General features: G+C 39.3%; 1 protein-coding gene across 11 annotated transcripts in view; it reads left to right on the top strand.

Annotated features, from left to right (window-relative positions):
- SUGCT (succinyl-CoA:glutarate-CoA transferase) overlaps positions 1-23,935 on the top strand; it is an 802,332-nt gene that overhangs the window by 107,666 nt on the left and 670,731 nt on the right. For all 11 annotated transcript variants that reach the window (XR_007121423.1, XM_047694504.1, XM_047694502.1 and 8 more), the window contains exon 7: positions 7,021-7,112. Coding sequence is in view for 10 of the 11 variants with exons in the window: in XM_047694504.1 (XP_047550460.1) it covers positions 7,021-7,112 (92 nt within the window). In the remaining variant the exon portion in view is untranslated. The remainder of the gene's footprint in view (positions 1-7,020; positions 7,113-23,935) is intronic.

Here is a 23,935-nt window from a genome sequence, read left to right as displayed (position 1 = left end):
GAGTATGATATAGTGTCCTTCCTCATCTCTTATTATAATCTTTGGCTTAAAATCTAATTGATCTGATATAAGGATTGCCACTCCTGCTTTCTTCTGATGTCCATTAGCATGGTAAATTCTTTTCCACCCCCCTCACTTTAAACCTGGAGGTGTCTTCAGGTGTAAGATGAGTTTCTTGTAGGCAACATATAGATGGTTTTTGTTTTTTTATCCATTCTGATACCCTGTGTCTTTTGATTGGGGCATTTAGCCCATTAACATTCAGGGTAAGTATTGAGAGATATGAATTTAGTGCCATTGTATTGCCTGTAAGGTGACTGTTATTGTATATTGTCTCTGTTTCTTTCTGATCTACTACTTGAGGGTCTCTCTTTGCTTAGAGGACCCCTTTCAATATTTCCTGTAGAGCTGGTTTGGTATTTGCAAATTCTTTCAGTTTTTGTTTGTCCTGGAAGCTTTTAATCTCTCCGTCTATTTTCAATGATAGCCTAGCTGGATATAGTATTCTTGGCTGCATGTTTTTCTCATTTAGTACTCTGAATATATCATGCCAGCTCTTTCTGGCCTGCCAGGTCTCTGTGGATAAGTCTGCTGCCAATCTAATATTTTTACCATTGTACGTTACAGACTTCTTTTCCCGGGCTGCTTTCAGGATCTTTTCTTTGTCACTAGACTTGTCAATTTTACTATTAGGTGACGGGGTGTAGACCTATTCTTATTGATTTTGAGGGGGGTTCTCTGAACCTCCTGGATTTGATGCTTGTTCCCTTTGCCATATTGGGGAAATTCTCTCCAATAATTCTCTCCAATATACCTTCTGCTCCCCTCTCTGTTTCCTCTTCTTCTGGAATCCCAATTATTCTAATGTTGTTTCGTCTTATGGTGTCACTTATCTCTCGAATTCTCCCCTCATGGTCCAGTAGCTCTTTGTCCCTCTTTTGCTCAGCTTCTTTATTCTCTGTCATTTGGTCTTCTATATCGCTAATTCTTTCTTCTGCCTCATTTATCCTAGCAGTGAGAGCCTCCATTTTTGATTGCACCTCATTAATAGCTTTTTTGATTTCAACTTGGTTAGATTTTAGTTCTTTTATTTCTCCAGAAAGGGCTTTTATATCTCCCGAGAGGGTTGCTTTAATATCTTCCATGCCTTTTTCAAGCCCGGCTAGAACCTTGAGAATCGTCATTCTGAACTCTATATCTGACATATTACCAATGTCTGTATTGATTAGGTCCCTAGCCTTTGGTATTGCCTCTTGTTCTTTTTTTTGTTGTGAATTTTTCCGCCTTGGTCATTTTGTCCAGATAAGAGTTTATGAAGGAGCAAGTAAAATACTAAAAGGGTGGCAACAACCCCAGGAAAATATGCTTTAGCCAAATCAGAAGAGATCCTGAATTGTGAGGGGGGAGAAAGGGGATAAAAAGGGGTTCAGAAAGAAAGAAAAAAAAAAACTATTAAAAAAAAGAAAGCCGATAAAGAAAAAATATAAAAAGAGGAAAAAAAAATATATATATTAGATAAACTATTTAAAAAACGTTAAAAAAAGAAAACGGTAAAAGTTAAAAAAAAAAATAGCAGAAGAAGAGAAAAAGAAAAAAAATTGAAAAAGAAAAAAAAAATTAAATTAACTGCAAGGCTAAAAAATCATGGGGAGAAAGCCATGAGTTCCGTGCTTTGCTTTCTTCTCCTCTGGAATTCCGCCGTTCTCCTTGGTAGGTGAACTTGGTCCTGGCTGGGTTTCCCGTAGATCTTCTGGGGGAGGGGCCCGTTGTAGTGATTCTCAAGCGTCTTTGCCCCAGGCGGAGTTGCACCGCCCTTACCCGGGGCCGCGGTGAGTCATCCGCTCGGGTTCGCTTTCGGGAGCTTTTGTTCCCTGAGCGCTTTCCGTAGAGTCCGGAGGACGGGAATAAAGATGGCGGCCTCCCGGTCTCTGGCCCGGAGGAGCCGAGAGCCCGGGGCCCCACTCCTCAGTGCGCCCTCAGAGAACAGCGCCAAATGACTCCCGTCACCCTGGCCTCCGGCCGCGCTCCGAGCCGACCGAGCCTGCGACCGGTTCAAGGCAACCCGGAGCTGAAAGTCACTCCTCGGCTCTGTCTCTGCAGCCGGCTTCCCCGTTCTAATACCGGTAAGCTCTGCGACACTCAGACACCCCCGATCCTTCTGCGACCCTGCGGGACCTGAGGCCGCGCTTACCCCGCCTGGGCTTCACCCCAGTTAAGCCTCTGGAGCGATGTCCCTCAGTGGAACAGACTTTAAAAGTCCTGATTTTGCTCCGTTGCTCCGCCGCTCGCCGGGAGCCCGGCCCCTCCCCCCGCGGTCTATCTTCCCGTCGCTTTGGATTCACTTCTCCGCCAGTCCTACCTTGCAGAAAGTGGTTGATTTTCTGTTTCTGGAATTGCTGTTCTTCTTCTCTTCAATCTCCCGTTGGATTTGTAGGTGTTTGCAATCTTTAGATAAGCTATTTAGCTGATCTCCCGCTACCCGAAGTAGTCTCAGCCTGCTACTTCTCCGCCATCTTGACTCCTCCTAGTTGGGTCTTTTTTTAAAAAGAAATCCGTTTAGCTATTATATGTCTTTTGATTGAAGAATTTAGTGCATTTGCATTAAAGTAATTATTGATCAGTGTGGACCTTACTGTGTCATTTTGTTAATTGTTTTCTGGTTGTTTTGTAACTGCTGTTTCTTCCTCTTTTGTTTTCTTTTATGATTTGATGATTTTCTGTGGTGCTATGCTTAGATTTCTTTCTCTTTTGTGTGTCTGCTGTAGGTTTTTGCTTTGTACTATCGTGAGGCTTATGTAAAACATCTTACAGTTATAATAGTCTATTTTACTTTTACTTTTTAAAAAAATATTTATTTATTTATTTATTTATTTATTTATTTATTTTTGAGAGAGAGCACACAGGAGCAGAGGGGAAGGGAGGGAGAGTCCTAAGCAGACTATCGCTGAGCATGGAGCCTGATGTGGGGCTTGATTTCATGACTCTGAGATCACAACCTGAGCTGAAATCAAGAGTTGGACACTCAACTGACTATGCCACTCAAGTGCCCATATAACAGTCTATTTTAAGCTGATAACAACCTAACTTGGGTTGTATGGAAAACTTCTGAACTTTTACATTCTCCCCTGACATTTTAAGGTTTTGATCTCATAATTTACATTTTTTAATGTATCCATTAGGAAATTACTGTGATTATGGGAATTCTTAATACTTTGGTCTTTTAACTTTTTTTTTTGTCTTTTAACTTTTATATTACAGTTATAGAAGTGACTTACCTACCACCACTACAACATTAGAGTATTCTGAATTTAACTATATATTTACCTTTTCTGGTGAGTTTTATACCTTGCCATGTTTTAATGTAACTAATTAGCACTCTTTCATTTCATCCTGAAGGACTCCTTTTAACATATCTTGTAAAGCTGGTCTAGTGGTGACGAAGTCCTCCAGCTTTTGTTCGTCTGGAAAATTCTTTATCTCTTCTTTGATTTGGAAGGATAACTCTTAGAGAGAGTGTCTTTGGCTGGCAATATTTTTTATTTCAGCACTTTGAATATCTTATTCACTCCCTTCTGGCCTACATGGTTTTTGTAAAATCCACTGATAGACTTATGACAATTTTCTTGTATGTAACAAGTTGCTTTTCTTTTGCTGGCTTTCTTTGTCACCTTTGACAATTTAATTATAATGTGTCTGCATATGAATCTCTTTAGATTCACCTTATTTGGTACTTCTTGGGCTACCTGAATCTGGACATCTTGTTTTTTCTTTCAGATAAGGACAGTTTTGAGGCATTTCTTTAAATTCGCTTTTACCTCTTCCTCTCTCTCTCTCTTCTTCTTCTGGGATCTCTTTAATGTGAATATTTTTCTTTTTGATGATGTCCCATAAGTCCCTTAAGCTATCTTCACTCTTTTTCCTCTTTGCTTCTCTGATTAGGTGTATTCCATTGCCTATCTTCTAACTTGTTCTTTTCTTCCCGTTGATCTAGTCTGTGGTTGAGTGTCTCCATCAAGTTTTTCACTTTAGTTATTGTATTCTTCAGCTCTGTCATTTCTGTAGCACTTTTTGATATTCTCTCTCTTTGTTGAAATTGTCACTTTGTTCATACATCACTCTTATGATCTTGGTGAGCATCTTTATGTTATTTTGAGCTCTCTATCAGATAAATAACTTATTTCTATTTCTGTCAGATCAGTTTCTGGAAATTTACCTTTTTCTCTTGTTTGGAACATATTCCTCTTTCTTCACTTTCTTTGATTCTTTATGTTGGTTTCTATATATTAGCTAAAACAGCCACCTTTCTCAGTCTTGAGACTGGTCTTGTGTAGGAGATGACTCTCATCAATCAGTCTGGTCTGAGTGCCAGGTTCCCTCAGATCTTTATGATTGCCTTTGTTCTTTGTGGCTCCTCGTGGTTGGGGGTGTGCTAAGATCCATCTGTGTCCCCAGGGGAATGATAGCAGTTGGCACCTAGATGCATGTTGATTAGAGGCTGGACCTCAGACAACAGCTGGGAAAGTATGCAGTCAAACCCTTCTGGGGAGATAGGTGAAACACCTGGTGAGAGACAGGTGTTTGTGCCTTCTCCTTCTGCACTGAGCTGGGATGTATAGCCATGGAGTTTGCTCCTGAGCCTGTTTAAAAACTGCTTCTTTGTCTGGTATAGCCCTGTGCCTGCAAAACCCATTGGCTGTCAGAGCCAGGTGATCTGGGGGCCCATCCCTTGGGCAGTAGGTGCAAAGGCTGATGTGCCAGACATGTGTAGAAGCTCTTTCCCGAGAGACACTGCTTACCTCATATTGGAGTGAGCATGAGTGTGACCCACTAGCTCTTTTGGGTTCCAGGAGGGATTGCAGTGAGCACCTAGATATATGTTAATTATAGTCCAAATCCTCAGGTAGCAGCTTGTAAAGTATGCAGTGAGACCCTTTGCAGGGAAAGACTGGGAGATGGATGGTTTTGCCTGATCCCTCTGTGCTGATCCCTAGAAAGATAGCTGTGGTTAGTGCTCCTGTGCCTGTCAACACCTTCTTTTTCTGTTTGTTATGGTCCAAAGGGACTCGTGAATGTAAGCTCTGCTTGGTCTTACAGCTAGGTACTTCGGGGCTTGCTCCTCATGTGGGAGCCTTTAAAGTTGGGGCCAAAACATGTGGTCCAAACCCTTCACTCCTTGAGGAGAAGCTATGAGTTGGGGGTTCCCTCCTGAATATATGGTGTTGTGCCTGGAGTGGGGTTTAAACACCCATTTAGATGTGGGTATTTTCTCTATCACCAATGCATAGGAGTCAAACAAATAGTTCTGGATTTCTCTCAGAGGGAATTTCTCCACGTGGCTCTGTACATTTGTCGTGTCTGTGGGAGAGGGACAATCCAGAAAGCTCCCATATTGCCATTTTGGTAAAAAACAAAACAAAACAAAAACTTCTTTAGTTTTTTTTTATTAATTTATAGATTGTTTTATTAAAATTGTTTTATATGACAAGTATTCATTCATTCATTCATTTTTATCAGTGAGTGTTATTAAATTCTTCTCTAGATGCTGTGACTACAGCAGTGAATCAAATAGAAAAAAAGTTCTGGAGCACAGATTTTGGTAGGAGAGGAGACAGAAAATAAATCAATAAACACATAGCTGTATTATATATCTTGTAATAAGTGCTACAGAGACAAATGTAAGGGGGATTCAAAGTGAGAAGTGAGAGTGCTCTTTTACAAGTGTTCTCTGGGGAAGGTCTTTCTGGTAAGGAGATGTTTGAGTGCAGATTTGGAGGATGTGAGAGAGTGTGAGGTGTGTGGATATATGGCGTGAAATGGAGGGAGAGCATTCCAGCTGCCTGTAGAAGCAAGCAAAGGCCCCGAGGTACCTCTTTTTGATCTTTCTAAAGTGAGGTATGCAGGACATTTTAGCTAATAGCTGATGGCTATTTCATGTGTCCTCTCTCTGGTTGATACCATAGGATATGGAGACAGATACATGTAGCACCTGAAATAATCTTTTCCATTCAACAGTAAGTGCCAGGACTGGAAGAGAGCAGGAGAAACTCTTGTGTTCTTTTGATTTTTGCTGAGGGCCCCCCAAAAAAAAGGAAAGAGAAAAGAAAAAGTAATATCTTCACTTTCTTTTTGTAATCTTAAAAAGCACTGTTAGGTTATGTAATCATATTGTTTATGATAAAAAATTTTAGCTGGGACACCTGGGTGGCTCAGTTGATTCAGTATCTGCCTTCAGCTCAGGTCATGATCCCAGGGTCCTGGGAGCTAGTTCTGCATTGGGCTCGCTGCTCAGCGGGGAGCCTGATTCTCCTCTCTCCTTGCTCCTCCCTCCGTCCCCTGCTCATGCTCTCTCTCTCTCTCTCTCTTTCTGTCAAATAAATAAATAAATAAATAAAATCTTTAGAAATAATTTTTAGTCGTCATTTATATATATATGTATACACACACACACACACACACACACACACGAAAAATGTAAACAGAATCCAGAGAAACACTATTTTATTTTACTTTGTTACTGTTTTGTATAGAACAAGAGTAGCATATATGAATGGAGCTGGGAGGCAAGATTAAATAAGTGAATCAGGCTCAGGCATTAAGGAGTAAGAGTCGCGGAGGAATGGCAAATTGGAGAATTTGTTTCCCTGTATAAAGGGAAGAGCTGTTATTAACTCTAATTGGTTGTTGTGTGGGCCTAGTTTTGAACTATTTTCTGATTTTTCAAGAAATTTGCATTTTATGTGCTATCTCCTGCTTTTTTAAAATGTTGGAAATTAAATGAAAACATTTCAGGACCCTCTTCAGGCCAGACAGAACATTTATGCAGTGGGATCTTGCCCTCAAGTTACCAGTTTGCAACGTTTTGGGATATAAGATCATGAATAATTTTTTTTGCTTCCTTTTCAAGGGGTACTATCGATCTCATAGTAATAAATTGCTCAGGATTTCTGGCTACAAACATGTCATTGTACTCTTGCTCTCCTTGCATGATGCTGTTGACTATGTCCATTCTTCTCATTTTAGGGTATGGCCAGACAGGCCCACTGTCTCAGCGAGCTGGTTATGATGCTGTTGCCTCTGCTATTTCTGGTCTGATGCATATCACAGGGCCTGAGGTAGGTATCATTCTTTAGAATATTCATAAATTTCCCCCCTGTTTATTCCAAAGGGATTTTCTTATTCACTAACTATAAGCTTAAATTTGAGTTAATTTTAGAAAGAAACTAGGGAAAGTGAAATCTTATTGAAAATGGAAGTGTTTATTACAAATGTACTTGAGGTTAAATGTCAATGCGGCTCCATGGAAGAATAACAATTTTTTTTATTAACATATAATGTACTATTTGTTTCGGGGGTACAGGTCTCTGAATCATCAGTCTTACACAATTCACAGCACTCACCATAGCACATACCCTCCCCAGTGTCCATCACCCAGCCACCCTATCCCTCCCCCCACCCCCAGCAGCCTTAAGTTTGTTTCCTCAGATTGAGAGTCTCTTATGGTTTGAGTTTGTCTTCCTCCCTGGTCCCATCTTGTTTCATTTTTCTCTCCCTTCCCCCCCACAACGCCCTGCCCTGCCTCTCAAATTCCTTGTATCAGAGAGATTATATGATAATTGTCTTTCTCTGATTGACTTATTTCGCTTAAGCATAATACCCTCTAGTTCCATTCACTTCATTGCAAAAGGCAAGATTTCTTTTTTGATGGCTGCATAGTATTCCATTGTGTGTATATATATATATATATATATACCACATCTTCTTTATCCATTCATCTGTTGACGGACATCTAGGCTCTTTCCATTGTTTGGCTATTGTGGACATTGCTGCTGAAAACATTTGGGTGCAAGTGCCCCTTCGGATCACTACATTTGTATCCTTAGGGTAAATACCCAGTAGTGCAATTGCTGGGTTGTAGGGTAGCTCTGGAAAATAATAATTTTTTTTTTTTTTTTTTTTAGCAAGAAGCAACAGACCAATTGATGAACACTTGATCTGTTTTTGTATTATAATTTTGCATTTGTATTTAATTATTCAAGCTTGGTATAGGCCCTGGGTGTGGCTTACAAATACTCTTTCTGTGAAGTGGAATAGTTGACTAGACCAGATGGCAGATGCCCATTTCCGTCAGAGTACCTTCATGTGGCATATGTACTCAGCGGAGGGTCTCTTTTTCCCTCTGCAATATTAATAAGTGGTTATGTATGTTAAAATTTGTTACTTAAGGCCTTAGGGGGAGTTGTGTCTAATTGTTGCATACATTAGGTTCTGACAGTGGGGGAATTATTTGATTTTATAGCAATCCCTCTTTTTTGATAATAGGTTAGAAATTTCCTAGAAAGTATACAGATGGCTAAAATGTGTTATCTTAGATGGAAGACTCTTAGAAAATGGACTCTTTGAGAAAACAGTAAGAATGGCATGAAAGTTAAAGGAAAGTATGAGAGCCTAATAAATAAAAATAATGAAAGGCATCCATTTTCAAAACAGCTTGGACTGGTACCTTTTTCCACTTAGGTGTTACTTCCCTGAATCGCTTGCATCAGTGATTTCTTTAGGGAACACAGTTGCACTTCTGGGATGAGCAGAGGCAGAGTGACCTCGAGTTTTAACTTCTTTTTATTAATTTTAAAGCAGCTGGTGGGATTTCAGTGACCTGAGATATAGGTATTTGTATTTCATTGTCTGTTTCATTTTCATAAGTCTAGGAAAAAAATGTATGACCTTTCCTTAAAATATTTAAGGATACCGGATTTCTTTCCATCCGCTGAGAGAATAGAGCATGGATCTCTTTCTTTGCTCTATCCCACAGAAGTGCTTATGTGTATAAGACAGGATTGTTGAAAGTGCTGAACTGAGCCATGAATATGTGAAAAGATCTTGGGCTGTTAAAGTTGCACATTCACATGTTAAAATGAATTAACTCAGAACCCCCTGTTGGGAAGGGTTACTGTGGTTCCTTTACTGCATGAAGCCCTGCTCTGACAGGGTTAACCACACAGCACATGCTCAGCCTTGTCATTTGTCAGGCCCTCTCTCTCACAGACCCTCTCTCTTCCATTGTGCTACTCGGTAGATGATGAGAGCGTTGACTGAGTGCTCACTAGGAACCCAGCACTATTTTATAGACTTTACATGTGTTAAGTAAACTGAACTTCCGTACACCATGTTTCTTCCACATGGACACACCCTTATGTCTTAAATCATCGATCCAGTGACTGGTCATTGCCCATACTCCTGTATGCTGGGAACTGGCAGGCACTGGCGATACAGCGGGCGATGGGGTAGGCACAATCCTTAAGTGGAGAAAACAAACATTAACAGAAAATAAACAGTAGACACAAATAAAAAGAATCCTGAAAAAGGGCTTGATATACTATTAACATATGTCACAGTGTGCCTCAGACCATTAACATACTTACAAAGTTCTCTGCAAAATGCAGTCTAACAATCAGGGATAAAAGCAGAAATGAGGAGAATTGGGTCATGTCAGGAGTTGCCCTTAATAGAACTCCCCGTTAGACAAACCATAAGAGACTCTTAATCTCAGGAAACAAACTGAAGGCTGCTGGGGGTCGGGGGAGGGATAGGGTCGCTGGGTGATGGACACTGGGGAGGGTATGTGCTGTGGTGAGTGCTGTGAATTGTTTAAGACTGATGATTCATAGACCTGTACCCCTGGGGCAAATGATACATTATATGTCAAAAAAAAAAAAAATAGAACTCCCTGTTATCAGCAACGCATTCTGCATCATGGCAGAGGAGGGGTCACTTCTGAAAGCCCTGGTTAACATCACAGGTGCATTATTGTTATATCGTGCTGCTTGTGAAATTTTATCGACCTGCACAGCTGTGTATTTGTGCCGTAGCATAACTCCATTTTGTTAGATGACTGATGGGAACCCAGGCTTCTCTATCATTTATCGTTATCCGGAGGCTTCACCATATCGCCCTGTACGGTGCAGCCTGACCTCGCCAGGATGGAGGGTCAGAGAGGGCTTCTCTGAGAACCAGATGTTTAAGGTGGGACCCAGTTAGGCATTAGGCTGGTGAACAGAGGTTCACCAGGCTGGTGAACACCTCGCCATGCATGGTGTTTAACTGCTGGGGAGTCTGGTAGGTTTGAGGAGTCAAGGAATGCCAGTGTCACTGGGTTGTTGTGAGCCTGCAAAGAAGGGAGAAAATTAGGTTGGAGAGGTAGGATGTGGGAACTGGACTTACTGTTTAGGGACTTATTATATTACTCAATATTTTGGTAAGAAAAGATGACGCATTAGTATACATACACATTTTTATTAGCGATGATCTAATATATTCTTTTTTTTTTAAGATTTTATTTATTTATTTGACAGAGAGAGAGAGATCACAAGTAGGCAGAGAGGAAGGCAGAGAGAAAGGGGGAAAGCAGGCTTCCCACTGAGCAGAGAGCCCGATGCGGGACTCGATCCCAGGACCCTGAGACCATGACCCGAAGGCAGAGGCTCAACCCTCTGAGCCACCCAGGCGCCCCTGATGATCTAACATATTCTGCCTAGAAAATGAGTGATAGTCCCACAGTATAGAGTAGTATTTTGATAAAAAAAACTCTCAAAATGCATGTTTTTTTTTATAATGGGATAATATTGCCTTTTTTTTTAATCCCAGAAGAACATCATCTAAGTATATAATATATGATCAGATTTGTGAAAGCAGTCTTTATGATGAAATTTAAGCAAACTAATGACTAATGACTAATCTAGCCTTTCAGGTTAGGTATGCAGTGGTATAGTCAGATGAGATTCACATTTGATTTGGAGAAAGAGAGAACCAGTAACGCTGGCCTACATTCTGCTAGACCCATGCTTGATCCTCACACTGATCCTTCCAGGGCTATTGATAAATTGGTATTGATAGGTGTTGATAAATTCTGTAACTAAATCTTAAAAGCTTAGATAACTTGTTCAGGTTGCAGCCTTGGTATATAAAGTGCTGAGGGCAGACTTTGAACTCATGTTTGCTCTACTCCTTATACTCTGATGCCTCGATCCACTCTCCATACTGCCTGCAGAATGAATCCTGATTTTTATTGTATTTGCATCTGCTTATGCATGCTACATGATACGATGCATTACAGTTAGTGAACCAATCATTTGGTGGCATGAGAAAGCACTCAATTAAGAGTCTGGGGGCGTGGCTTTACCTAATTACTCTTGTGTAATGCTTACTGGCTGTCTAAACTTCTCCCCAGGAGAGTATACGCCTCGTAAGAGTCTTTGCTTGGTCGCTGCTGTATCTTTATGCCTAGACCAGTCTGGAACTTAGTCAGCACTTGACAAATTCATGTTGAATGAAGGAGTAAATGCATACCTGGCATTGTGCTAATTGATCTTGAGCATATATAGCTTCTCTGTGTTTTAGTGAAGTGCATCTGGAAATGATACAAACTTTCTCTTCAAGATACGGTAATATGCAAATAAAATATCTTTTATAAGACATAAAAGCACACAGTTGTGTATAATGCAAGATGCTACACAAAATAATCAGCCAGGGCTGGGTATATCTGCAGATTTCTCAGCTCCACTCTTGTGGGCTTTAACCCAAATAAGTAATGCATATTTTTTTTTTTAAAGATTTTATTTATTTATTTGACAGAGAGAGATCACAAGTAGGCAGAGAGGCAGGCAGAGAGAGAGGAAGGGAAGCAGGCTTCCTGCTGAGCAGCGAGCCCGATGCGGGACTCGATCCCAGGACTCTGGGATCATGACCTGAGCCGAAGGCAGCGGCTTAACCCACTGAGCCACCCAGGCGCCCCAAGTAATGCATATTTAATGATGGCTTCAAATGCTTCTGAAGATGGTTTGTGGGTAACTCTTAGAAACACTATGAGAGGTGTTATTGAAAACCCCTTTGCATTAAAGGAGGTAGCAGGGGCACCTGGGTGGCTCAGTGGGTTGAGCCGCTGCCTTCGGCTCAGGTCATGATCTCAAGGTCCTGGGATCGAGTCCCGCATCAGGCTCTCTGCTCGGCAGGGAGCCTGCTTCCCTCTCTCTCTCTCTCTCTGCCTGCCTCTCTGTCTACTTGTGATCTCTCTCTGTCAAATAAATAAAATCTTAAAAAAAAAAGGAGGTAGCAGATATTCTTTGATAGTCTCTAACAGAAGTTAATGATGTATTAAGGTCTATATATTATGATCTTCTTCTTCAAATAAAGTATTTTTTCATATGCATGGCTCAGTGCTAACCAGTTATTACTCAAAACAAGTATCTATCTATCTGTCTGGCTATCTCATTTTTTTTTAATGCATAAGGAATTTGGAGAGGGCTTGGGAAGGAAATCAAGGAGTATGAGATTGTGGAAAGTAAATGACTGATAAATATGTAATATGTATTCTAAGTAATAAGTCATTAAACATTAAGAAAGTTATACTCGTCAATTGATGAACAATGATGTATTGACTATATGGGTATAGTTTTCCCCATTGACAGTTTCTTAAACTAAGACAACAGAGTTTGCTGCATTGATTACTCTTTCTTTCATGAACTCTTTCTCAGCAAGTGATGCTGCTTGATAGCATTTTACCAGAGTTCATAGTTTGAGAGTCAGTCCTCTCAAACAATGCCATTGTTTTATCAGCTAAGTTTATGTCATATTCTAAATCTATTTTAGTCATTTCAGCAGTCTTCACAGCATTGTCATCAGGAGTAGATTCCACTTTTTTGCTCACACATCAGAAGCAACTCTTTGTCTGTTAAAGTTTTATCATGAGATTGCAAGAATTCAATCACATCTCCATGCTCTAGTAGTAGCCTCAGATATTACTGATCACAGATCACCAGAACAAATAGATAATGAAAACTTTTGGAATATTGTGAGAATTACCAAAAAGTGACACAGAGACATAGCAAATGCTATTGGAAAAATGGTGCGGACAGACTTCCTTGATGTAGGGTTGCCACAAACCTTCAATTTATAAAAAATACAATATTTGTGAAGTGCAGTAAAGCTAATTGCATTAAAACAAAATATGCTTATAACTAGAGATATGGCTCCTCTTAAACCCACACACATAAACACACACTTTCCTTTTAAAAAATTCTACTGTATTTGATCATTGGTTAAAATGTATGCTTCTCGACATTATTTTTATAACACTAGTGCCTAGTGCATTAGTTTGTACTCATTAACTCTTACAAGGATTGTGAGTTCTTAGGTTCATCAAGTATATTTTCTTATTTTATGACTCATGTCAGAATAATATGTTTCCTTGATCTTAATCTTATTCATTAATTATGAATATTAATATATTAATAAAAGAAGTTAGGGGTGCCTGGGTGGCTCAGTGGCTTAAACTTCTGCCTTCGGCTCAGGTCATGATCTCAGGGTCCTGGGATCAAGCCCCGCACCTGGCTCTCTGCTCAGCAGGGAGCCTGCTTCCCTCTCTCTCTCTCTCTGCCTGCCACTCTGCCTACTTGTGATCTCTGTTGAATAAATAAACAAAATCTTTAAAAAAAAGAAGTTAAATAGTCCATATTAAATAATCAACTTGGCCTTAATTCATGTACCGTTGTAAGGTGACACTGCTTAAACATAGCTGATCATTGATTAGTCAGAGTTAATGGTGAAGTAACTTGTAAGTTTTATTTATATTTTATTTTAAATTAAAGTAATTGATTTTATAAATAAGAAATACTCATTATAAAAGGTTAGTTTGTGACCACTAAAACAGCCCTTCAAGAAATATTAAAGGGGACTCTCTGAGGGCAAAAAAGAGTTCAAATGTGGCAAGGACAAGAAAGGATTAGAGAAAATCTCCAGAAACAATGAAAAAGCAAGTAATAAAATGACAATAAATGCATATCTATCAATAATTACTTTGAATGTAAATGGTTTAAGTGGTCCAATCGAAAGACATTGGGTGTCAGAATGGATATAAAAAACAAGACCTATCTTTATGCTACCTATAAGAGACTCATTTTAGATCTTAAGATACCTGCAGATTGACAGTAAGGGAATGAAGAAACATTTATCATGAAAATGGATATCAAAACAAAGCCATAGTGGCAATGCTTATATCAGACAAACTAGTCTTTAAAACAGAAACTGTAAAAAGAGACAAAGAAGGGCATTATATGATCATAAAGGGAACAATCTGACAAGAAGATATAACAATTGTAAATATTTATATACCCAACATGGAAGCACCCAAGTATATAAAACAATTAATTACAAGCATAAAGGAACTAATTGATGATAACACAATAATAGTAGGGGACTTTAACACCCCACTTACACCAGTGGCTAGATCATCTAAACAATGTAAACAAGGAAACAGTGGGTTTGAATGACACACTGGACCAGATGGACATAACAGATTTATTGAGAACATTCCATCATAAAACAACAGAACATACATTCTTTTCACGGATACACAGGCGTTCCCCAGAATATATCACATATTATGTCACAAAATAGTCCTCAACAAATACAAAAAGATTGAAGTCATACCATGCGTCTCTTCTGACCACAGTGCTATGAAACTAGAAGTCAACCATGAGAAAAAAAATCTGGAAAGACCCAAAGACATGGAGGTTAAATAACATGCTACTAAACAATGAATGGGTCAACTAGGGAAATGAAGAAGAAATTAAAAATACATGGAAACAAATGAAACTGAAAACACAATGATCCCAAACCTTTGGGATGCAGCAAAAGTGGTCTTAAGAAGGAAGTATATAGAAATACAGGCCTACCTCAAGAAGCAAGAAAAATCGCTCAAATTCAACCAAACCTTACACCAAAAGGAGTAGAAAAAGAACAACGAATAAAACCTAAAGCCAGCAAGAGGAAGGAAGTAATAAAAATCAGACCATAAATAAATGATAAGGAAACTGAAAAGAAAAAAAAAAAGAACAGGGGTGCCTGGGTGGCTGAGTTGGTTAAACATATGCCTTTCCATATGGAAGGGGTCCTGGGATTGAGCCCCACATCAGGCTCCCTACTTCTCCCTCTCCCTCTGCTGCTCCCTCTCCTTGTGCTCTCTCACATGCTTTCTCTCTCAAACAAATAAATAAATAAAATCTTTAAGAAAAAAAAAAAGAGCACATTGTTTTCCAAAGTGGCTGTGCCAACTTGCATTCCCACCAACAGTGTAAGAGGGTTCCCCTTTCTCCACATCCTCTCCAACACTTGTTGTTTCCTGTCTTGTTGATTTTGGCCATTCTAACTGGTGTAAGGTGGTATCTCAATGTGGTTTTGATTTGAATCTCCCTGATGGCTAATGATGATGAACATTTTTTCATGTGTCTGTTAGCCATTTGTATGTCTTCTTTGGAGAAGTGTCTGTTCATTTCTTCTGCCCATTTTTTGACATGATTATCTGTTTTGTGTGTGTTGAGTTTGAGGAGTTCTTTATAGATCTTGGCTATCAGCCCTTTGTCTGTAGTGTCATTTGCGAATATCTTCTCCCATTCCATGGGTTGCCTCTTTGTTTTGTTGACTGTTTCCTTTGCTGTGCAGAGGCTTTTGATCTTGATGAAGTCCCAAAAGTTCATTTTCGCTTTTGTTTCCTTTGCCTTTGGAGACATGCCTTGAAAGAGGTTGATGTGGCTGATGTCGATAGAAGAAGGGCCATATGTACCCCAATGTTCATAGCAGCAATGGCCATAATCGCCAAACTGTGGATAGAGCCAAGATGCCCTTCAACAGATGAATGGATAAAGAAGATATGGTCCATATATACAATGGAATATTATGCCTCCATCAGAAAGGATGAATACCCAACTTTTGTATCAACATGGACAAGACTGGAAGAGATTATGCTGAGTGAAATAAGTCAAGCAGAGAGAGTCAATTTTCATATGGTTTCACTTACTTGTGGAGCATAAGGAATAACATGGAGCACATTAGGAGCAGGGAAGGAAAAGTGAATTGGGGGAAATTTGAGGGGGGAGATGAACCATAAGAGATTGTGGACTCTGAGAAATGAACTGAGGGTTTTGGAGGGGAGGGAGGTGGGGGGTTAGGTGATCCTGATGGTGGATATTAAGGAGGGCATGTATTGCATGGAGCACTGGGTATGGTGCATAAACAATGAATCTTGAACACTGAAAAAAATAAAATTAAATAAAAAAAAACAGAACAGATCAATTAAACCAGCAGCATTGAAAAATCCAAATTAGCAAAACAGGAAACAACATGTGTTGGAGGGGATGTGGAGAAAGGGGAACCCTCTTGCACTGTTGGTGGGGATGCAAGTTGGTGCAGCCACTTTGGAGAACAGTGTGGAGATTCCTCAAGAAATTAAAAGTAAAGCTTCCCTATAACCCTGCAATTGCACTACTGGGTATTTACCCCAAAGATACAGATGTAGTGAAAAGAAGGGCCATCTGTACCCCAATGTTTATAGCAGCAATGGCCATGGTCGCCAAACTGTGGAAAGAACCAAGATGCCCTTCAACGGACGAATGGGTAAGGAAGATGTGGTCCATATACACTATGGAGTATTATGCCTCCATCAGAAAGGATGAATACCCAACTTTTGTAGCAACATGGACGGGACTGGAAGAGATTATGCTCAGTGAAATAAGTCAAGCAGAGAGAGTCAATTATCATATGGTGTCACTGATTTGTGGAGCATAACAAATAGCATGGAGGACATGGGGAGTTAGGAGAAGGGAGTTGGGGGAAATTGGAAGGGGAAGTGAACCATGAGAGACTATGGACTCTGAAAAACAATCTGAGGGGTTTGAAGTGGCGGGGGGTGGGAGGTTGGGGGAACCAGGTGGTGGGTATTAGAGAGGGCACGGATTGCATGGAGCACTGGGTGTGGTGCAAAAACAATGAATTCTGTTATGCTGAAAAGAAAAAAAATAAAAAAATTAAAAAAGAAAAGAAAAATCAATAAAATTGATAAACCTCTAACTAGACTTATCAAAAAGAAAATGACCCAAATAAATAAAATCACAAATGCAAAAGGAGAAATAACAATGAACACTGCAGAAATACAAACAATTATAAGAGAATATTATGAAAACTATATGCCAACAAATTAGGCAACCTTGAAGAAAAGGACAAACTTCTGGAAACATATAAACTACCAAAACTGAAACAGGAAGAAACAGAAAACTTGAACAGACTGATAAACAACAAAGAAATTGAGTCAGTCATCAGAAGACTACAAACAAACAAAAACCCAGATAGTTTCACAGGCAAATTCTACCAAACATTTAAAGAAGAGTTAGTGGGGTACCTGGTGGCTTAGTTGGCTAAGTGTCCAACTCTTGATTTTAGCTCAGATCATGATCTAATCTTGTGAGATTGAGCCCTGTTGTCAGGCTCTGCACTGAGTGTGGACCCTGGTTAAGATTCTCTTTCTCCCTCTCCCCCTCCCTTCTTCTGCTTACAAGTTCTTTCACTAAAATAAAAAAAAAAAAAAAGGAAAGAAAGAAGAGTTAGTATTTATTCTTCTCAGACTATTCTAAAAAATAGAAAAGGAAGGAAAATTTCCAAACTCATTATGTGAGGCCAGCATTACCCAGATACCAAAACCAGATAAAGACTGCACTAAAAAAAGAGAACTACAGGCTAGTATCCCGGATGAACAGGGATGCCAAAATACTCAATAAAATACTAGCAAATTGAATCCAACAATACGTTAAAAGAATCATTTGGCATGATCAATTCAATAGATGCAGAAAAAACAGTTGACAAAGTACAACATCCATTCATACTAAAGATCCTCATCAAAGTTGTTTTAGAGGGAACATACCTTAGCATAATAAAGACCATATATGAAATACACTCAGCTAATATCATCCTCAAAAGGGAAAAACTGAGCTTTTCCTCTGCAGTCAGGAGAAAGACAGGGATGTCCAACTTTCAGCCCTGTTACTTAGCATAGCACTGGCACAGCAATCAGGCAACAAAAAGAAAAGGCATCCAGATTGGCAAGGAAGAACTAAAACTTCCACTCTTTGCAGGATGACGTGATACTATACCTAGAAAACCCAAAAGGATCCCCCCAAAATTTGCTGGAGCTGATATATGAATTCAGTAAATTTGCAGGATACAGAATCTGCATTTCTATATACCAATATTAAAGCAGCACAAAGAGAAATTAAGATATCAATCCCATTTACTACACCCAAAACAGTAAGATACCTAGGGATAAATCTAACCAAAGAGGTGGAAGACCCATACTCTGAAAACTATAGAATACTGATGAAAGAAATTCAAGATGACTCAAAGAAATGGAAGAGCATTCCATGCCTGTGGATCAGAAGAACAAATATTGTTAAAATGTGTATACTACCCAAAGCAATCTACACATTTTATGCAATCCCTATAAAAAAATCAACAGCATTTTCCACAAAGCTAGAACAAACAATCCTAAAATTTGTATGGAGTCACAAAAGACCCCGAATAGCCAAAGCAACCTTGAAAAAGAAAAGCAAAGCTCAAGGCATCACAATTCCAGATTTCAGCCTGTATTACAAAGCTCTAGTGATCAAAACAGGATAGTGCTGGCACAAAAACAGACACATAGATCAATGGAACAGAATAGAAAACCTAGAAATGCACCCACAGTTATATGGTCAATTAATCTTGGACAAAACAGGAAAGAATATCCAATGGAAAAAAGACCACGTCTTCAACAGTTAGTGCTGGGAAAACTGGATAGCCACATGCAAAAGAATGAAACCAGACCACTTTCTTACACCATACACAAAAATAAATTCAAAATGAATCAAAGCCTTAAATGTGAGGTCTGAAACCATAAAAATCCTAGAAGAGAACACAGGCAGTTACCTCTTTGACATCAGGCATAGCAGCTTCATTTTAGGTATGTCTTCGGAGGCAAGGGGAATGAACTGTTGAGCCTCCATCAAGATAAAACGTTCTGCACAGTGATGGAAACAATCCAACAAAACTAAAAGGCAACCTTTGGAGTGGGAGAAGATTTTTGTAAATGATATATCCAATAAAAGGTTAGTATTCAAAATCTACAAAGAACCTATAAAACCCAACACCCCCCAAAACCAAATAATCTAGTTAAGAAGTGGGCAGAAGACACGAATAGACATTTTTTCCAAAGAAGACATCTAGATGGCCAACAGACACATGGAAAGAGTCTCACCATCACTGATCATCAGGGAAATGCAAATTAAAACTACAATGAGACATCACCTCACACCTGTCAGAAAGGTTAAAATGAAAAACGCAAGGAACAACAAATACCGTTGAGGATGTGGAGGAAGATGAACCCTCTTGCACTGTTGGTGAGATTGCAAACTGGTGCAGCCACTCTGGAAAACAGTAGGGAGTTTCCTCAAGAATTTAGAAATAGAACTACCCTACCATCCAGCAATTGCACTACTAGGTATTTACCCAAAGGGGAAAAAAAAGTACAAAAGTACTACCTCAAAGGGGTGCATAGACCCCAACATTTATAGCAATATCATCTATAATAGCCAAACTATGGATACAGCCCAAGTGTTCATTGATGGATGAATGGGTAAAGAAGAGGTGGTATATATATATATATATATATATATATATATTCCACTATATCTATAGTGCTTTGTTAACTACCTTCATGTTCAATTTTAAACATTATGTGTTGATTTCGTGCTATGAATAGTTATTAGCACTCTTACATTTCTTCCCTCTATCTCCCTTTCGTCATTTCCCAATTTTTGCTGATGAGTATATATATATACATATATATATATATATATTCCAGTATATATAGATATAGTGGAATATTACTCTGTCATAAAAAGGGATGGAATCTTGCCATTTGCAATAACATGGATGAGCTAGAGAGTAAATGCTAAGTGAAAAAAGTTAGTCAGAGGAAGGCAAATACCATATGATGTCACTTATATGTGGAATTTAAGAAATTAAAGAAATGAACAAAGTGGGAAGAAGAGAGAGAGAGCCAATCCAAGAAACAGACACTTAACTGTGGAGAACAAAATTATGGTTACCAGAGGTGGGAGGGAGGGATATGTTGAATAGATAGTGGAGATTAAGGAGGTTGCTTGTGATGAGCCCTTGGTGTCATATGTAAGTGTTTGATCAACCTATTGTACACCTGAAACTAATAATACACTGTATGTTAACTAACTGGAATTTAAATAAAAATTTTAAAAAAGAAGTTAAGCAATGCAGGAAATGATGGATAAGAAAACAACAAATTATCCTAATTTTACCACTCAGAAGTTACTAGTAGTAATATCTGGTGAGCGTCATTCCAGACATCTGTTTATGCTTCATAAGTGGACATAGTCACAGGGCATGATGACGGGAAATAATTTCATAACATGATCATAATATATCTTGATTATAATATTCTTGTTAATTTAAGGCAAATAAGTATTAAACTTAGTTGAATTTAAAGGGGAGCAATAAACTGAAGTGAAATGGAAGGCATTGCTCAAATTTAGCTAAATGTTTCTTTACAAAAATAATTGTTTGTAACAGATCCTTTCAAGGTTGAGACAAGAGATGATGAAAACCTTTAAAATGACGCTGGAGCGATTTCATGCTTTGTTAACTACCTTCATGTTCAATTTTAAACATTATGTGTTGATTTCGTGCTATGAATAGTTATTAGCACTCTTACATTTCTTCCCTCTATCTCCCTTTCGTCATTTCCCAATTTTTGCTGATGAGTAGTTTTACTTAGTCGAAGTTTAGTTAGTATTTATACTTTAGTACTTTTACTCACTTATCCTATCTCTATTACCAGCCCTAAGCCAAGTCAAGTTCCATAGTCCTGAAGATCTGGGCTGCAACAGTCACTTCCCCAACTTGGAGCTGCTTGAGGAATGGGTCAAGGGTGAAGAAAAGGTGTGGGATGAGGCCAAGTCTTGCAGGACTGCAACCTTTCCTGGGGTTTAGTGTTGCTGTTTTTCTTAGACCCCAACGAGTGCACTGTGCTAGGTCAGCTTCAGCCAGCTAAGGGTGAATGGAACTCCCATATGTATGGACAAGGATCCTGGTGGCACTTTTTGCCTTGGTTCTGGGCCTTAGACTTTCTCCTTTAAGGTTAGTATTATTTTGGGTTATTATTATTATTTTTGAAGATTTTATTTATTTGAGAGAGAGACAGAGTGTGAGAGCACAAGCTGGGGGTTGGGGGAGGGGTGAGGAGGGAGGAGCAGAAGGAGAGGGAGAAGGATGGAGAAAGAATCTCAAGCAGACTTTGGGTTAATTTGGTTAATCTGCCACGGGGCTTGGTATCACAACCCTGAGATCATGACCCGAGCTGAAACCCACCAAGTCCAGTGCTTAACCAGCTGAGCCACCCAGGCACCCCTCCTATAATGATATATTTTTAAATTTTTCTCAGAGTTTTTGTTTTTGTTTTCCCTTTCATTGTGCTTCTTTCCTCTTAGAGATTTTTCATCTGGATTCTCAGGATTTGGTCAAACAACCTATCTTTCCTTAATACTGTGTGGGCAAGGAAGGAGAAGGGAGAGGCTGTACCTCATGGGTGCATCTCAGTCTTTGGCTCTTTTCATCTTTTCATGGCCTCTGCCATTCAGCGTTACCACATAAGTTTTCCCCAATCTGTAGTTTTATTATAATAAATGTTTTGGGATAGCATCCAGAAAAATGGAAGATATTTATTTATTTATTTATTTATTTATTTATTTATTTATTTGACAGAGATTACAAGTCAGCAGAGAGGCAGGCAGAGAGAGAGAGGAGGAAGCAGGCTCCCCGCTGAGCAGAGAGCCCGATGCGGGTCTCGATCCCAGGACCCTGGGATCATGACCTGAGCCGAAGGCAGAGGCTTTAACCCACTGAGCCACCCAGGGTCCCAGGAAGATGTTTTTTGAGACATAGCAAATGTTAGTAAGAATTTTCAAATATTATTACTACAAAAGTTATAAATAATAATTCTCAAAGTACTGAATTTTTAGAATTAAGACATATCATTCCTCTCATTTCCTAACATCTCTCAGAAATATAGTGTATCAGAAGGATTTGATTTATGAAAACTTATGAAAGCTAATGAATGTCGTAACTGTGGTAAGGAACTGTAATTTGGAAACAGTGACGCCATTTTGATCCGTATCAGAGCAGTTGTGTGTTACAGGGCAAAGAGCATGGACTTGGGAGTCACAGAGAGTTTGATGCAGGCTTTGCTCTTTCTTATGTAAGTAACTTTAGACAAGCTGCTATGAACCTCCATTTCTTCATCTGTAAAATGGCAGTAATGTACCTGTTTGTCATGGTTGTCATTAAGATTACACCGATTTTGTGCCTAAATAAGAACATGTGCTCAGTAAACGGAATACTTGAATTAATGTCCTATTAAGTAGAGTTCAATCCCGAAAGGGCAACAACCCTTTTAGCTTGTCTACCCATTTCCCTAAGATTTCCAATTACTTTCCAATGCCTTATCCTCCTTTATTTTGCTTCATAGCACTTCCCATCATGTGTGAAATTATATTTCATTCTTACCAGTTTATCATTTACTGTCTGTTTTCACCTTTAAAATATAAGCTCTGTGAGATCAGGGTCATGTTACTTTACTGCCCAAATCTATGACAGTGCATGGAACATAGTGGGCACTCAAATATTGGTTGACCGGATGTAGATATACATTTACATGCATTAAAACAACTAGATCCTAAGTCAGTTCAGTGACACTGCCAATAAATTTAGAGAAAAGAAGTCATTCTGTATTTTTTCCCTTGTGTGTAGCTGATTTGTTGATTGACTTACTGACTATCCAATTTACTTTAATTAGTTTAAGTAGAATTGGATTTATTTATTTATTAATTTATTAAAAAATTTTTTTTAAAAGATTTTATTTATTTGTCAGAGAGAGAGAGAGGGAGAGCGAGTGAGCACAGGCAGACAGAATGGCAGACAGAGGCAGAGGGAGAAGCAGACTCCCTGCAGAGCAAGGAGCCCGATGTGGGACTCGATCCCAGGACGCTGGGATCATGACCTGAGCTGAAGGCAGCTGCTTAACCAACTGAGCCACCCAGGCGTCCCTAAAAAATTTTTTTAAAAGATTTTATTTATTTATCTGAGAGGGAGAGAGAGAGAGAGCGAGCAAGAGCACAAGAGCAGTGGGAGGGAGATGCAGATTCCCCACTGAGCAGGGAGCCCACTGCAGGGCTTTGGTCCCAGGATGCTGGGATCATGACCCTAGCGGAAGGCAGATGCTTAAACAGACTGAGCCACCCATGCGCCCCTATTATTTAATTTCTGAAGTGTTGTTTATTTATTTTAGAGAGCTCAAGAGACTGTGAGTGGAAGAAGGGGTAGAGGGAGAGGGAAAGAGAGAGAATCTCAAGTAAATGCCTTGCTAAGCATGGAGCTGAACAACCCAGGGCTTGATCTCATGACCTTGAGATCATGACCCTGAGATCATTACCTGAGCTTAAATCAAGAGTTGGATGCTTAACTGACTGAGCCACCTAGGCCCCTCATAGAGTGACTCACATTAACACTACTGATATTTATTTATTTATTTATATTTATTTATTTATTTATTCATTTTTTTTTTAATTTTTTATTTTTTCAGCATAACAGTATTCATTATTTTTGCACCACACCCAGTGCTCCATGCAATCCGTGCCCTCTACAATACCCACCACCTGGTGCCCCCAACCTCCCACCCCCCACCCCTTCAAAATTCTCAGATCGTTTTTCAGAGTCCATAGTTTCTCATGGTTCACCTCCCCTTCCAATTTCCCTCAACTCCCTTCTCCTCTCCATCTCCCCTTGTCCTCCATGCTATTTGTTATGCTCCACAAATAAGTGAAACCATATGATAATTGACTCTCTCTGCTTGACTTATTTCACTCAGCATAATCTATTTATTCATTTTTAAGATTTTATTTATTTGACACAGAGAGAAATCACAAGTAGGCAGAGAGGCAGACAGAGAGAGAGGGGGAAGCAGGCTCCTCGCTGTGCAGAGAGCCCAATG

The sequence above is a fragment of the Lutra lutra genome, chromosome 11 (genome assembly GCF_902655055.1).
Source record: "Lutra lutra chromosome 11, mLutLut1.2, whole genome shotgun sequence".
Taxonomy (NCBI): Eukaryota; Metazoa; Chordata; class Mammalia; order Carnivora; family Mustelidae; genus Lutra; species Lutra lutra.
This window is presented reverse-complemented; position numbering and strand designations above follow the sequence as displayed.